Consider the following 18,074-nt stretch of genomic DNA (forward strand, 5'->3'; position numbering starts at 1 on the left):
CCACCTCTTGTTAGAAGAGAATTAGCAGCAAACAGGGAAAGAACGAAACTGGAACAGGAAAAAACGCAGCGCATGCATGAGCAACAACCCTACCTACAACGACGAAGGTCAAGGAAAAGTTTCCTCAGAACGTGGGAGAAACTAACTACAACTGAGGAAGAAGAGAGGCTGTAACTATGGAGGGCTGAGACATTCCATCCTCCTTATTGGAAAATATTTTCAGAATATTTATCCCCTGGTAATGATGAGAATCGGCCAGTGTGGAAGTCCTTCAACAGGCTGAATTCAGGAGTGGGCAGATCATATGTTAACCTGGCAAAATGGGGATACGTTGAAGAAAACCCCAATGTGACTGCGGGGAAGAACAGACTGTACAACATACGTTTCAGTGTCGACTATGTCCAGCTACTTGCTTAAAAACGTTCTCAAGTGCATTCCCATATGTGGTCGTAAAGTTCTGATCAATCATTTTATGGATACCCAGGACAGCATGGGATTAGTGCACCTACCCGTTAGGCAGAGGCCTTACATTAGGCCAAGTAGCTAGCTAGACGTCTATGTTCGGTGAACGAGCCGGGTTTGGGGAGGTTTCACCGAAGAAAGTAAATTACTTCAATTTTTTATTTTCATTTATTTATTTTTGAGGCTTTTTCCCCTGCTGACTGGAACTGTTATCCTGCCTTGTTTTTGCTGGAGACGGTGAGCGGAAGCTGCTCGGCATCAACTGGAGGAGCTGTATGAACCGTTTGAGGTGTTCATTTGCCAGTTCAGTGGTGGAATCTCGGAATCTTTCTGGAAGCAGTTAGATTGCTACGTGGCTATTTATTTGTGACAATTTTAACCCTTACTTTCGGGTCGTAAAGAGGCTGTCGACCCGTATTTAAGTTGTTTTTGTAAGTGTTGCTGCCGGCCGCGGTGGCCGTGCGGTTCTGGCGCTGCAGTCCGGAACCGCGGGACTGCTACGGTTGCAGGTTCGAATCCTGCCTCGGGCATGGGTGTGTGTGATGTCCTTAGGTTAGTTAGGTTTAAGTAGTTCTAAGTTCTAGGGGACTTATGACCTAAGATGTTGAGTCCATAGTGCTCAGAGCCATTTGAACCATTTTGTAAGTGTTGCTCGGTCCAGTAGTAAAATTTTCCTAATAGATCTCTAAAGCGAGACCTCGCGTTATTTCCCTCGAGCACCATCCGTCGTTAATAGTAAGAGGATTCTGGCTGCGGAACCTGTGGGATTTTGCGCGATGCCACGGAAGCTTCGAGAACGAAGGAGAAGGACCTTCCAGAACACGTGACAAAAGATTCACTGAAAGTTCAAAGGAGTTGTTACATTCAGCAATTAAATTGACCTGAAATGTCGAAAAAAGTTTAAGAAGAATGGATGGAAGGAAGATGTCATGATAAATGCAATATTGAAACAGTATAATGTGGATAGCGCACGAATGTTGGTAAAATGTCACTTTAAGGAGCGCAGAACGAGGAGTACAGCGTTCAGAGATTAAATTGTGATAGAGCGAGGGAAGTAGAAAATAAGGCTAGAAGATTGAAATAATGTTTGGCGAAACTCTATATCTTGGGGCAAAAATTAGGCCAATTGAAAACTGGCCCCTACCTCTGAATTCCAAAAAAGTTTGTACGAACTGGAAATGAACAAAAGTCCGTATATTGATGAAAAGCGTAATTCTCATGGACTGTGAGGCAAAGGGCGGAGCAAGAAGAGAGAGCTCTTGAGTGAAATTTATGCTATTGAAGAAACCAAGAGTGGAGAGGTGTCAAAATTACCCCACAGTTAGTGTAACATCACATGCATCAAAATACCTACAAGAGAACTTATCAAAAATGGATGGGATAAAGAAGATCGCAAATGAACTAGTTCGGTTTCAGGAGAAACAGACAATTGGAGAAGTAATATTATTGCGGCTCTTAACAAAGGGCGTGTTTGCGCAAAATAAGAAAGCATACGTTCCGTTCATAGATTTGAAGAAAGCTTTTGATTATGTGGAACAGAACAAAATGGTTTTGGTTCAAATGGCTCTGAGCACTATGGGACTTAACTTCTGTGGTCATCAGTCCCCTAGAACGTAGAACTACTTAAACCTAACTAACCTAAGGACATCACACACATCCATGCCCGAGGCAGGATTCGAACCTGCGACCGTAGCAGTCCCGCGGTTCAAATGGTTTTAATTATTACGCAATGTGGTTAGAGTACTGAGATAAAAGGATAGATTATACTCTTTATGTGAAGTAGACTGGAATAGTCAGTACCAGCAGCAGGAAAGTATAGAACAATGCTTTAGCCGGCCGGTGTGGCCGAGCGGTTCTAGGGGCTACAGTTTGGAACCGCGCGACCGCTACGGTCGCAGGTTCGAACCTGCCTCGGGCATGGATGTGTATGATATCCTTAGGTTAATTAGGTTTAAGTAGTTCTAAGTTCTAGGGGACTGATGACCTCAGACGTTAAGTCCCATAGTGCTCAGAGCCATTTGAACAATGCGTTATTTTCAGGAATATTTTCCTTTTAATAACGTTTAAGTAAGATCGAGATATCATCAGATATCAGGATTCCATAAGTGAATGTAGGAGCTCTCTCTCTCTCTCTCTCTCTCTCTCTCTCTTTCTTTCTTTTGTGTCTTTATGAGCATGCGCAGTTTGTGTGGTTAGGAGTGCTTCGTGCAAGCGAAGTCACCCGCCGAAACTGTCTGGAACCGCGCTCAACTTTGAAACCTCAGATTGCCAGCCGAAGTTCTGCCGCTCTCCAGTCACTTCAAAATTGTCTACTGTTCTCCGGCAACCTTAACGAATTCCTTAACCCAGGACTATGGAAGTGTAATGATGAGCTTACCGTTCGTGTAAAATACGCTTGTAACACGCTAACATCGCAAGGACTCCATGCTTGCACAGTAAACTTATTTAGCGACTAAGTGGCGAACGCGCCTTAGAACATTGTTCTCAGAATCTGACAGAGAATCCAAGGCCAGTCACCGAAAATTGGACGCCGGAAAGAGCGGTATGTATTCTGTTGTCTGGTTTCCTATCTAAGCTTATGACTAATTCTTTTCAGTCCAATGGTCAGCCAGCTACATGTACCTACTAAAGTGCCCTATAACATTTTGGTATGAACATAGCCCCCTCCCCGTGTCATAGATGCTGACAAACGTTTAGTTTTATTTTTCTTTGCTTTTTGTTACAGCAGGTATTTTAAGGCTGCCCTGGGATAATTTAAGTACATTAGTCGGTACATGACGTCAAGAATTTTCGAGGCCGGCCGAAGTGGCCGTGCGGTTCAAGGCGCTGCAGTCTGGAACCGCAAGACCGCTACGGTCGCAGGTTCGAATCCTGCCTCGGGCATGGATGTTTGTGATGTCCTTAGGTTAGTTAGGTTTAACTAGTTCTAAGTTCTAGGGGACTAATGACCTCAGCAGTTGAGTCCCATAGTGCTCAGAGCCATTTGAACCATCTGAATTTTCGAGAGAGCTAGAAACTAAACACCTTCACTGGCAAACACAAGCGTCGTCATATTAATCACAGACCTTGTCAAGCAACCTAAATTGCATTTTTTTTATGAAACCGCGGAAATGCATGCCTCACTTTCCTCACTGGCATCTGAAACAGAAGACAGGTCTTTAGCTGAAATAACAGCTGCTTAAATGAGTCGTACAGGGATTATCACTCGCTTCTTAGTTAAGTTTCCTCCCCCAGAAGCAGCCCTCTCTAACGCTGCTGCGAGACAGCTGTCTGCAGGGGAGTGGCACATAGGGTCGTACAGTGTTCCATGCGGCGTTCACCTTCATTATTCTCGTTCCCCGTGACCTACTGCGCCCGCACGTGATAGTAAAACGTTTCACGTGGTGGCACAACATCCGTTAGATGTGTAAATGATGAGATTAAAAATAATTGCTGGACACACAAAATCCCTCGTATTTTCTGAACTTGACGACCCCATACTAAAACATGTTTATGTTAAGATCAAAAACAGTTTAGTGCCAGCGAAAGCAACAACACTGATCGCCGAAAAAGTCTGGCTGAAATGTGCCCTGTTTGGATAACCCAGGAGCTACCGACCAATTATTTGACTTAAAAAAAAATAGAAACATTTTCATTAATAAAAATCATAATATTTACAAAATTAAAGTTTACTTTTATTTACGTACATAATCAGTTTGGTTATTTAAGGATTTGTCACGTCTGTCCACGAGCTTCGGAAGTCACATGTCTCAGACTGCTGCCCCCTTTTCTTACTGTAGTTATTAACTGCGTGCTTCACGTCGGTACCAGTTCCAAATCCTTTCCCTCTCACGAACTCTTTGAGCTTCATGAAAGAGCGTCTTGCACAGTTTCGTTCCTCCCTTTGCTCTTGAATTCATCTGTCACGATTTACGGACGCTCAAGGACGACATGTTTGCATACATACGAGCGCGCGCTGAAAAGTAATGCTTCCGAATTCTTTATGTAAAAACTGTTAAAATTTTTAAGTAAAACAAACGCTATTAACATTCTACAGATTTATTCTTCATGTCTACATATTTATTTTTCAACAGAATCATCATGACGACTAACAATTTTCTCCCAACAAGAGACCATTTAGTTGATGCCGTCTCTGTGTATGTTTGCCTAGGTTGACGGACCCACAACTTCACCTCTGCTAGCACTCCTTCACCAATATCGAAGTGAAGTCGAAGTGTTCTTTAAGTTTTGGAAACAGATAAAAATCGGATGGGGCCAAGCCAGGACTGCATGGAGGATGATCGGTGACAATGAAACCAAGGCGTCAGATTTAGAAATGTCGCAGCGCCTGTGTGTGGTCTACTATTGTCATGTTGAAGGAGAGAGGTACAGCACGCATCGACATAGTCACGTTACGCACCGCCATGTTACACGCCACAATTTTTGAGCCCTCTAGCGACAGAGGGCTGCAAATGTGCAGAAATGAAGAATAAAGACGTAGAATATTAATAAGTTTTGTTTTATTTATAAAGCTTTAAGAATTTTTAGATAAAAACTCGAAGGAATAATATCCTTTATAAAGACAAAAGTCTTTCCACTGATCCGATTCTTTTCCATCCCCAGATAACCTTTCTATCTTTGTACTGCAACATAAGCCAAGATCCTCTACGATCTGTGGGGCCGCTAAGATCCTACATGGTGTTAAGTATGACACTCATGAACTTACCGATGCCGGCCGCGGTGGGGAATCGGTTCTAGGCGCTTCAGACCGGAACCGCGCGGCTGCTACAGTCGCAAGTTCGAATCCTGCCTCGGGCATGGTTGTGTGTGATGTCCTTAGGTTAGTTAGGTTTAAGTAGTTCTAAGTTCTAGGGGACTGATGACCTCAGATGTTAAGTCCCATAGTGCTCAGAGCCATTTGAACCATTTGAACTTATCGATTCCATATTGAGTTCAGAGCCGTGGGATTCCAGCCAACGTTAACAACACTGTTACTGAACGGAAAGCAGCAGTCTGAATAGGCCACTGTTCTGCCGTTTATCGAATTCCGACTCATTCTGACAAGCGTTTCTCCATCTGACAGGAGACACAAGAACTCATGATAGACAACCTGCATTCAAATGCGATTTCTGAATGAGAGACCCGCAGCGTAAGCAAAGCTTTTGTACAGACTGAAGAGTCATTACTTCTACGCACTTTGTGCAATTCGCAGCAATGCTAGTCATGTGCATGAAGTACAATACATGTCACTAACTTCTGTCACATGCTGCCTGCATAACGCTGTAGTTTTCATGAGACAGCGTACACTATCGGCCATTAAAATTACTACACCAACAAAAAATGCAGATGATAAACGGGTATTCATTGGACATCAATATATTATACTAGAACAGACATGTGATTACATTTTCACGCAATTTGGGTGCATAGATACTGAGAAATCAGTACCCAGAACAACCACCTCTGGCCGTAATAACGGCCTTCATACGCCTGGGCATTGAATCAAACAGAGCTTGGATGGCGTGTACAGGTACAGCTGCCCATGCAGCTTCAACACGATACCACATTTCATCAACAGTAGTGACTGGCGTATTCTGACGAGCCATTTGCTTGGCCACCATTGACCAGACGTTTTCAGTTGGTGAGAGATCTGGAGAATGTGCTGGCCAGGGCAGCAGTCGAACATTTTCTGTATCTAGAAAGGCCCGTACAGGACCTGCAACATGCGGTCGTGAATTATCCTGCTGAAATGTAGGGTTTCGGCAGGGACCGAATGAAGGGCAGAGCCACGGGTCGTAACACATCTGAAATGTAACGTCCACTGTTCAAAGTGCCGTCAATGTGAACAAGAGGTGACCGAGACGTGTAACCAGTGGTACCCCATACCATCACGCCGGGTGGTACACCAGTATGGCGACGACGAATACACGCTTCCAATGTGCGTTCACCGCGATGTCGCCAAACACGGATGCGACCATCATGATGCTGTAAACAGGACGTGGATTCATCCGAAAAAATGTTTTGCCATTCGTGCACCCAGGTTCGTCGTTGAGTACACCATCGCAGGCGCTCCTGTCTGTGATGCAGCGTGAAGGGTAACCGCAGCCGTGGTCTCCGGGCTGATAGTCCATGCTGCTGCAAACGTCGTCGAACTGTTCGTGCAGCTAGTTGTTGTCTTGCAAACGTCCCCATCTGTTGATTCAGGGATCGAGACGTGGCTGCACGATCCGTTACAGCCATGCGGATAAGATGCCTGTCATCTCGACTGCTAGTGATACGAGGCCGTTGGGATCCAGCACGGCGTTCCGTATTACCCTCCTGAACCCACCGATTCCATATTCTGCTAACAGTCATTGGATCTCGACCAACGCGAGCAGCAATGTCGCGATAGGCTACAATCCGACTTTTATCAAAGTCGGAAACGTGATGGTACGCATTTCTCCTCCTTACACGAGGCATCACAGCAACATTTCACCAGGCAACGCCGGTCAACTGCTGTTTGTGTATGAGAAATCGGTTGGAAACTTTCTTCATGTCTGCACGTTGTAGGTCTCGCCACCGGTGCCAACCTTGTGTGAATGCTCTGAAAAGCTAATCATTTGCATATTACAGCATCTTCTTCCTGTCGGCTAAATTTCGCGTCTGTAGCTAGTCATCTTCGTGGTGTAGCAATTTTAATGGCCAGTAGTGTACAACAAATAATCGTTTTTGACAAGCAGGTCCAGATCTTATCTGAGAGAGACTTTTATGCTATTTATTTCGGATTTTATTGAAGGACTCTACTGCTTATGCTCATACACGCAAAAAAGCGAGTGAATCGTGTGAATGTCAAGTACAATAACCGATTGCTTCCTCACCGAATGAGCAACTATGTGTTTGCATAGCAGCACGCTGGGGTGTCCACTTTGCTGTGTTCGTCTCTGTCAAAACGAATGAAAGTTGGCCGTAGCCGCGGCCACGTGTCTTGCACAGCGAGAGCAGCGCCGAAGTTAAAGTTGGGCTGTTGGGGCGACGACTGCGCGAGTCTGCCGCCAACTTTGCGTGGCGCAAGCGAGGTTCCCAATTCCGTACATGTCAAGCGGCTTCCGTAAGAAAATCTGAAATTCAGCGTTTTCTCCTCGCGATGGGTACGGGGGTGGGTATGGCGCGATCTCGTGAGAGCACGGCAGAGCGGCTAAGATGGATGGCCGAAGCCGGGTGGCCGATACCCCGCAGGAATGCGCTTACCATCAGCCCGGCGTCCGTTCGTGTGGAGTCCCTGCTCTGACCGAGCGGAGGGTTAAAGCGGCAGGCGCACCCTGCTCTCTTCGAGGTCTCTCTCTGGAAGAAGCTCTTTAAGGGGAGCCAACTTATCCCCAAGTCAATTAGCTGAACAAGAAAGGACAACTCATTTTACTGTGCTGAAGGAAGAGAGATGCTTAGTCTCTTCCTCACTGTATTAACGGAAATACTTGATGCCTCTGCCATTACGGCTGCGCCAGGATCGCTAATGACGCAGGAGCTAAACTCCAGTAGGAAAAAGTTATCGGCGGACACAGGCAGGCTGTTGCAGTCGACAATTATTCCCTCGGAGTTTCTTTAAGGTTGTTCTGGATACATAAACAGACAATCTGCATCTAATAAGAGACCATTTCCCAAATAATGATTAATTCTCCGATTTTATTACCATGACACTCATATTCCATACATATCACAGAAACAGTTGTACGTATATATGTACGTTTGTTTGTATGTGTGTATTCCGCATATCTTCCTAAATCACTGTATCGACTTCAATAAAACTTGGTACACGTATCACTTATTGTGTGGAAATCATCGGTGTGGGGTAATGAACCACCTGCGCATCAAAGGGGGCGGAGTTTTGGTTGAAAAAGCAGTGTAACACACATGGCATGAAAGCCTGTACTTTAGTCATCCACTCTTTGAGAATGTGAACACTTATACACTTGCAACAAACTCTGCACATAATTTCAATCTATTAAGAAATTTTTTCTTCCCAACGAATCTTACAAAATAATAAAAGGACAGAAGACTATCGATTACTACGTTTTCGCTGTTCATGCGATAAAACTGCCTCATGAAATAATTACGTTTTAATTTTTTTACTTCTTTACTACGAACTGTATTCGTGACACATTTTGCAGATAGTATTCACATGCACCACTGAATAAACCAGAAGAATTAAATCATTACTCGATACACAGTTCAGCAGATATGTCGTCATAAACACTGAGATACGTGAGAAACTGACGCATCAAGCAAGACGTTTGAATTTATTACTCCTTTGCTATTAAACCTATTCGCAACAACGAGGCACTTACTTTTACACACTGACGACAGGACTCGAAGAACAAAACACTCTTGGTTATTATCTTCTTTACGCTAATTTCACTTAACTGACAAATAGCATTAATTACAATTTTTGTGCATTTCGAAAAAACTTGCGGAAATGTCATCCACATTTAATGTAACGGTATTATTTCCCCTCTCTTCAGACTAAAATTCGTTCTGATTGTTTTCCGTATGTTCAGCTTCAGTTTGTTTATTGACCAGTAGGCTTTCATTTGCTTCCCCGACCGGGGCGGTCTGGCTTTTTATTTGTAAGTACAATAGTGCTATCATCTGCAAAGGAATTGTTCCCCTATGCGTACCATTTCTGAAAAGTCTTTGATACATATTAAGAACAATAATGGCGTACACCATAATTACTCTAGCACGCAAACATTTGGGGTGTTACATTCGTCTGGTATGAGACGTTGCCCGGGAAGGGGGGCGGGGTGTCCATTGGGGGAACGAACCGCACAACCACCCTGGGTTCGGTGTGGGGCGGCGGCGGGGTGGGTGGACTGCTGTGGCCTGTTGTGGGCTTGTGAATCACTGAGGGCTACGGCAGGACAAAGCCTCTCCGTCGTTTCTGGGTCCACAGTTCAATAAACACGCACACACACACACACACACACACACACACACACACACACACACACACACACTACTTCGGTAGAATTTAATGGTCATAAGAATTAAAACCCTTGGATAGATTTGGAAATATGTCTTTCGGTCATGATTAGCTATCAATGGATAAAAAAGACGAGAAAAGAGTTCGTTAAGGATTATATAAAAACATGCAATGTAATGATAAAACAAGAATGAAATGATCGCTAAAAGTACATGTTGCAGGTGTTGACTTATCGCTCCTGTTGCATTGTCAACGAACATACAGGCAACAGTAGACAGACGTCATGATTTTATAGGTGGAGCGAAAACTTTACTTCTAGTAAAAAACATACACTCCTGGAAATTGAAATAAGAACACCGTGAATTCATTGTCCCAGGAAGGGGAAACTTTATTGACACATTCCTGGGGTCAGATACATCACATGATCACACTGACAGAACCACAGGCACATAGACACAGGCAACAGAGCATGCACAATGTCGGCACTAGTACAGTGTATATCCACCTTTCGCAGCAATGCAGGCTGCTATTCTCCCATGGAGACGATCGTAGAGATGCTGGATGTAGTCCTGTGGAATGGCTTGCCATGCCATTTCCACCTGGCGCCTCAGTGGACCAGCGTTCGTGCTGGACGTGCAGACCGCGTGAGACGACGCTTCATCCAGTCCCAAACATGCTCAATGGGGGACAGATCCGGAGATCTTGCTGGCTAGGGTAGTTGACTTACACCTTCTAGAGCACGTTGGGTGGCACGGGATACATGCGGACGTGCATTGTCCTGTTGGAACAGCAAGTTCCATTGCCGGTCTAGGAATGGTAGAACGATGGGTTCGATGACGGTTTGGATGTACCGTGCACTATTCAGTGTCCCCTCCACGATCACCAGTGGTGTAACGGCCAGTGTAGGAGATCGCTCCCCACACCATGATGCCGGGTGTTGGCCCTGTGTGCCTCGGTCGTATGCAGTCCTGATTGTGGCGCTCACCTGCACGGCGCCAAACACGCATACGACCATCATTGGCACCAAGGCAGAAGCGACTCTCATCGCTGAAGACGACACGTCTCCATTCGTCCCTCCATTCACGCCTGTCGCGACACCACTGGAGGCGGGCTGCACGATGTTGGGGCGTGAGCGGAAGACGGCCTAACGGTGTGCGGGACCGTAGCCCAGCTTCATGGAGACGGTTGCGAATGGTCCTCGCCGATACCCCAGGAGCAACAGTGTCCCTAATTTGCTGGGAAGTGGCGGTGCGGTCCCCTACGGCACTGCATAGGATCCTACGGTCTTGGCGTGCATCCGTGCGTCGCTGCGGTCCGGTCCCAGGTCGACGGGCACGTGCACCTTCCGCCGACCACTGGCGACAACATCGCTGTACTGTGGAGACCTCACGCCCCACGTGTTGAGCAATTCGGCGGTACGTCCACCCGGCCTCCCGCATGCCCACTATACGCCCTCGCTCAAAGTCCGTCAACTGCACATACGGTTCACGTCCACGCTGTCGCGGCATGCTACCAGTGTTAAAGACTGCGATGGAGCTCCGTATGCCACGGCAAACTGGCTGACACTGACGGCGGCGGTGCACAAATGCTGCGCAGCTAGCGCCATTCGACGGCCAACACCGCGGTTCCTGGTGTGTCCGCTGTGCCGTGCGTGTGATCATTGCTTGTACAGCCCTCTCGCAGTGTCCGGAGCAAGTATGGTGGGTCTGACACACCGGTGTCAATGTGTTCTTTTTTCCATTTCCAGGAGTGTAGTTCCCAAATAATTACTTTTGCTCCTACACTACGTTGCTTTATTATGCTTGATTATTACTCATACGCAATAATTATCTTGTTTAATGCATCATCAAGCTCTGTACCCATACTATCCTGTCCTCTACTCCCCACTATACATATGATGATATTTAAAAATTATTTTAAATTTGTATAAAAGTGTTTAAAAATCGCGTCACCATACTCTCTCGAATTGGATATTTCTTCCGTAAATGTAGACTATGACTAGACAAAACAGGTAATATCTTGGCTTCTTCAAGGAGACAATTATTGAACTATATGAAAAAAACACAAAGTTACTTACAAATTACGGCTTTCACACACATTATTCAACGTGTTAAACCTATTCGGATTTAGGTTATGACGTGCTGGATATGCCTGCCGTCATTGGCGATGATGTGACGTAGATGAATAGCTAAATTCTGCATGACCCGCTGAAGTGTCGGAACATTGATGCTGTCGATGACCTATTGGATGGCTATTTTCAGCTCAGTAATGGTTCTGGGGTTACTGCTGTACAGCTAGTCTTTAATATAACCCCACAAAAAGGAGACGCATATGTTCAGATCCGGAGAACATGGTGGCCAATCGAGGCCCATCCCAGTGGCCTCTGGGTACCCCAGAGCCAGAATGCGATCCTCAAAGTGCTCATCCAGGATATCAAACACACTCTCGCTTTGGTGGCGTCCAGCTCCGTCTTGCATGAACCACATCTTGTCGAAATGAGGGTCGCTTTGGAAAATAGGGATGAAATAATCTCCCAAAACCTTCACATACCGTTCGGTAGTCAGCGTGCCATTAAGGAATATCGCACCGATTATTCCGTGAGTGGACATTGCACACCACACAGTCACCCGTTAAAGCTGAGGAGACTTCTCGCTCGGTAAATGTGGATTCTGAGTCTCCCCAATGCGCCAGTTTTGCTTATTGACAAAGTGGGCTTCGTCGCTAAACCAAATCATATTTACATCAAAGTCCTATCCGTCAGTTCCGTGTACAATAGTGTTAGTGAAACACAGCCGCTGTTCCATCTCCCTGGAGCCTAATGGCTGATGAGTTTGAATTCTGTATGGAAAGAGATACAGGTTTTAAACAATAATTTGTCGCAGTGTGTCTCGTCTGCTCGATTTCCTCGAGCTGGTTTGAAACACAGTTCGTGTCTTCTCGCTTTCAGGCGTTTTAACTCTTTTTGTACGATCGACATGGCAAACACTTGTCATTACGAACACTACCAGTTGCTAGGCGCGCAGTCCGGAACCGCGCGACTGCTACGGTCGCAGGTTCGAATCCTGCCTCGGGCATGGATGTGTGTGATGTCCTTAGGTTAGTTAGGTTTAAGTAGTTCTAAGTTCTAGGGGACTGATGACCACAGATGTTAAGTCCCATAGTGCTCAGAGCCATTTGATTTTTTGAACTACCACTTGTCTCAAACTTGCGAAACAAATTCTTGATTGTTATCACATTTGTTCAACTTGAACATTTACATATAATTTTATTCTTCTTTTTTAATTACGTAGTTACAAGGCAGATCTTATAGATTTTCCAACGAATTCTTTGTCCCTCTTTTTTATTTGTTGACAGATGAGCAAGCCGGTAACACCGTTGTGACTTGTTGCGGTTGTCGTCATAAGGAAGTAAAAGAATAAAATATGCCTGTGCGGTGGAACTCCTGACAGAGGTAGTCACTTCGAAGTCTGGACCTGTAAGAAATTTTCACCATCAGAATTTTGTCGACAAACTTTGCGTCAGAATCGTGGAAAAAATTCAAACGTCTCCGAACCGTATAATGGTGACAAGGGTAGATGACACTGTTAATGACGATTCTTTTGTCGGATGTGGACTGCGGGAGTCTACTTGATGCAACTAGACAGGTGGCGACTTTGTTCCCATATCGAGCTTCATCCTCTCCTTTCTCTCATCATCATACAACAAAAACATGACATCACATTATTCGCACACACCCATTGCAATTATCTACACTCAACAGGTATATGTAACACACAGCTTTCACATGTCGCGAATCAACGACTACGTAAAAAACGTAGACCAGTCAAGGTGCCGTCATATTTGAAGCCAATTGAGAACTTAGCCGCCATATTTTGCAACGTCGTCTTGAGCGATATAGTCGCAGCTAGCTCAGAATCATACAGTTTTGTTCGCCATACAGTAACATTAGCTACTGCCAGTCGGAATTTTTTCTTTGTTTATTGCCCGCCAGACATGTTTCCGGAAATAATTCTCAAATATACAGAGCGTTTTTCGTCTTCAGTGATATCTCAAGCGAGATGTTTGGGATCTGCGAGCTGCCGCATTGTACTGGTGACTTTGATGTAAATAAACGTATTTGTGTAATTACCAATGTATCCTATCCTATAGATACTCGATAATTTCAGTGTAACTCCTACTTACAGTTATTACATCCTTCACTTGGATAACGTATAGCGGGATTCACTCTAGGCAGTTCTGTCTTACGGATCTACCAAAGAAATGTATTTATATAGGTCGTTGGTATTTATGGAGAAAGCAGACTATAGTAGTCGTAAAATAAATAGTTTGAGATATGACTCGAAGGCTTAATTATCGTTGCTGTTGAGGACAATTCCAGATATGTGGACTAGAGGTTTTTGTTCGAGATTCATATTTTTTGTGTGGCTTACAGCAGTTCTAACGGAAGATAAGACTTTCATGTTTCATCTCATGTTGCTTAGGATTTTTGTTTCTCAGAAAGTAGCATTTACCAGAAGACCTGAGGCTGCCACTTGTTTCCAAATTTGTTGGTTACCGATAATTGTCAGCTTCTTGCTTTTCAAAAGAATTTTGTAAAAAAAATAAAGACTAACTTAGAGTTTATATAAATGCATAGTTCATATGCCTAGTATAGTTGTTGTTTAACACGTATTTTACTCCGGACAGACGTGTATTGTCGACACACTAAAACAAACTAAATGCAGTAGAGAACTGTATATTAATAAAGTCGTCTGCCTGACATTCTAAATGACCATGAAAATCCAGAAAATACGATGTAGAAATTTGGCAAATACAGTTATGTATAAGAAATGTTACATGTGAAAACGTGGTAGTACCTAGCTAAAGTGCGACATTCCTACCGAATCAGTACTAAGATTAATAGAATCGTACGTTGCACATACACTATACATGTTTTACGATCAACCGAAATACTTTTAATTTACATTTCGATGGCAGAAACACGTGATTTCCATCATCTGTCCAGTTGAAATATTCGGTGTGCTTGAAATTGTAAAATACGGCAGCCTGTGTTGCTCGCTACTGCCACCAGAGCGCTGTAATGCATAGATAGCCTCCATGTTGATTACGTAGTTCTTTGACGCGGATGAAAGATGCCACTGTGCGTGAAGGAAGACAAATGTTTCCTATTAGCTCTGAACCTCCCATCGGGTCTCAGCCGATCATGGTATACGGCTGTATTTGCTTAAAGCAGTACAGTACGAACGCATACTTTTGTGTTAGCAAAAGAGCCAACACCTTGTTACGAGTGGAGGCCGAAATGCACGCGTTTTAGCTCAAGCAGGCTGGCGTGAGGAGGGAAGAACTATACTGACGTGGGGTCTGGAAAATGACAAGGAATGAGAATCCAGAAAGCGGACGTAATTAGTTTGATACTTAACTTCAATCCATTAATGATGAACGTCGCTCTTGACTGTACACGATTCACAATATTATCTGTTCAGAACACATTCTTGAAGATAGTATTTATAGAAACTGAATATGGTGCCTTGCTAGGTCGTAGCTGAAGGCTATGCTAAACTGTCGTCTCTGCAAATGAGAGCGTATGTAGACAGTGAACCATCGCTAGCAAAGCCGGCTGTACAACTGGGGCGAGTGCTAGGGAGTCTCTCTAGACTAGACCTGCCGTGTGGCGGCGCTCTGTCTGCTATCACTGACAGTGGCGACACACGGGTCCGACGTATACTATCGGCCCGCGGCCGATTTAAAGGCTACCACCTAGCAAGTGTGGTGTCTGGCGGTGACACCACACATACAGTACGAGCGAGATGTTACGTTTAAGCTGTACGCTCGTTCTCTAGCGGGAGACTGAGTGAGTGGTGGTGTGTTGCAGGTTGCGGCGGGTGCGATGTAGGCGGCGGCGAGGCGATGGGATCGAGCGCGAGCCGGCAGCCGGCGGGCCTGGCGGGGCGGCGCGCGCACTCCTCGGGTTCTCTGCCGCGCACCGCGGCCGCCGCCACCGCCGCCGGAGCCGCCTCCGCCGCGGGGCCCGCCCCCGGCGCCAGGGGCCGCAGCTGCGGGGGCGGTGGGGGCGGCCGTAGCGGCAAGCTCTGCAAGGACCGCGCCGCGCTCTGCGGCTCGTTGCCCAACCACCTCGACTGCAACGACGCCAGCAACGGGCTGGACCAGGGCTACGGCTCCGAGCGGTCGCCCGACGACGAGGAGGACGATGACGACGAGGAGGAGGAGGAGGAGGAAGAGGAGGAGGAGGGCGAGGAGGCCACCTGCCACTGCGCCACCTACCCGTTCCTCAACACCGGTGAGTACGCCTCCACATCACACACTAAAGCGAAAGAAGACCCTTGACAACTAGTAGTTCTGTCACCGACTTTCATTCACATCTGCTTCTGTACTTTTGGTGAGTGGCAGCGGATATTTTGTGTACCACTATCACTTCTTCCTTGTCCTGTTAGTCGCCAATGGTGTGCGGAAAGAACAATTGTTGGTACGCCTCCGTGTGAGCGTGAGTCCGTCTAATCCATTATATGTATTCGGAGTTGCAATTGTCTACACCCAGAAGCTGTATAATGTATGACAATGAAACGTTGTGCAGCACCGGGACTCGGACCCGTATTTCCCGCTTATCGCTAGCGGTCGCCATACCATTTGGCTACCCGAGCACGACTCGCAGCCAAACCCAAACTTCCATACGTCAGTCACTCGTCTACAACCTGTACTCGTAAATCCATTATGTATATTCCTGCACAGGAGAGACATTTTATTCGAAAGTCGCTTGCCCGGTGTGGCCGGATAAATACGATATTGCAGTGCCAAAAAACCAAGCCACTGCAATACCCTCATCTCTCTCTAATACTGTCCTCATATTATGGGTCACTCCAAAATAAATGGACACTATTTTTTTAAAATCCATCTTTCATTCTACATGTTTGAAAGTTTTACAGTGTATAGATACATCCTTTAGGAACAATATTTTCATTTCTCCACATAATTTCCATCCCTCTCAACTGCCTTACGCCATCTTGGAACCAGCGCCTGTACACCCGCACGGTAAAATTCTGGATCAATCTGTTGGAGCCACTGTTTGGCAGCGTGCACAAGGGAGTCATCATCTTCAAACCTTGTTCCACGAAGAGAGTCTTTCAGTTTCCCAAAGAGATGATAGTCACATAGAGCCAGGTCAGGACTGTAAGGCGGGTGTTTCAGTGTTGTCCATCCGACTTTTGTGATCGCTTCCATGGTTTTTTGACTGACATGTGGCCGTGCATTCTCGTGCAACAGCAAAACATCCTGCTTTTTCCGATCTTGTCGAACACGACTCAGTCGACCTTGAAGTTTCTTCAGTGTCATCACATATGCATAAGAATTTATGGTGGTTCCACTTCGCATGATGTCCACAAGCAAGAGCCCTTCGGAATCTAAAAACAGGTAGCGGTAACTCTTCCAGCAGAATGTGTGGTTTTGAATTTTTTTTTCTTGGGTGAATTTGCATGATGCCACTCCATTGATTGCCTCTTCGTCTCTGGAGAAAAATGAAGGAACCATGTCTCATCACCTGTCACAGTTCTTCCAAGAAATTCATATCCACCATTCTCGTACTGTTCCAAAAGTTCGCTGTATACCGTTTTTCTTGTTTCTTTGTGGGCCACTGTCAACATCCTACGAACACACCTGTCACAAACCTTTTTTAACGTCAACACTTTTCAATATTCTGCAAACATTTCCTTCCCCTATCCCAACGTAGCGTGACAATTCGTTCACTGTGATGCGTCTGCCAGCAGTCACCAATCCGTTAACTCTCTAACATTGTCTGGAGTGTGTGCAGTACGAGGCCTGCCACTGCGAGGACAATCCTCAATATTGCGGTGTACGCTTTCATTACGTAACCTGCTTGCCCAACGACTGACTGTACTGCGATCGACAGCAGCATCTCCATAGACATTTTTCAACCTCTTGTGGATGTTTCCCACTGTCTTGTTTTCACAGCACAGGAATCCTATGACACCACGTTGCTTCTGACGAACGTCAAGTGTAGCAGCCATCTTGAAGACATGCTGTGACTGCGCCACTCGCGGGAACAGGTTGAACTAAGTTTGAAAACAAGCGGGAAGGATGTATCTACACACTGTAAAACTTTCACACATGCAGAATTAAAACTGTATTTTTACAAAAATAATGTGTATTTCTTTTGGAGTGACTCTCATATTCGGCCGCCCGGGGTAGCCGCGCAGTCTAGGGCGCCTTGTCACGGTCCGCCCTGCTCCCCCCGTCGGAGGTTCGAATCCTCCCTCAGGCATGGGTGTGTATGTGTTGTCCTTAGCGTAAGTTAGTTTAAGTTAAATTAAGCAGTGCGTAAACCTAGGGACCGATGACCTCAGCAGTTTGGTCCCATAAGACCTTACCACAAATTTCCAAATATTGCATTACCGAGATATACGAGTGCGTACTGAAAAATAATGTTTCGAATTCTTTACGTGAAAACTTACACAGCTTTATAAATACTTAATTAACATTTTACATCTTTATTCTTCTTGCCTACATATTTACTTCTCGACATAGTCACGCTGGCGTCGAACACATTTCTTCCAACGAGACGTCAGTTTTTTGATACCGTCACTGTAGAATGTTTGACTTTGTTGCCGGAGTCAGAACCTCAGCTCCGCTTGTTTCACTTCATCAC

General features: G+C 45.5%; 1 protein-coding gene across 1 annotated transcript in view; it reads left to right on the forward strand.

Moving 5' to 3' along the window:
* LOC124593783 (tyrosine-protein phosphatase non-receptor type 13-like) overlaps nucleotides 1-18,074 on the forward strand; it is a 723,760-nt gene that overhangs the window by 453,881 nt on the left and 251,805 nt on the right. Inside the window, exon 3 of the mRNA XM_047132135.1 lies at nucleotides 15,270-15,695. Coding sequence (XP_046988091.1) covers nucleotides 15,270-15,695 — 426 coding nt within the window. The remainder of the gene's footprint in view (nucleotides 1-15,269; nucleotides 15,696-18,074) is intronic.

The sequence above is a fragment of the Schistocerca americana genome, chromosome 1 (genome assembly GCF_021461395.2).
Source record: "Schistocerca americana isolate TAMUIC-IGC-003095 chromosome 1, iqSchAmer2.1, whole genome shotgun sequence".
In the NCBI taxonomy this organism is placed as follows: domain Eukaryota; kingdom Metazoa; phylum Arthropoda; class Insecta; order Orthoptera; family Acrididae; genus Schistocerca; species Schistocerca americana.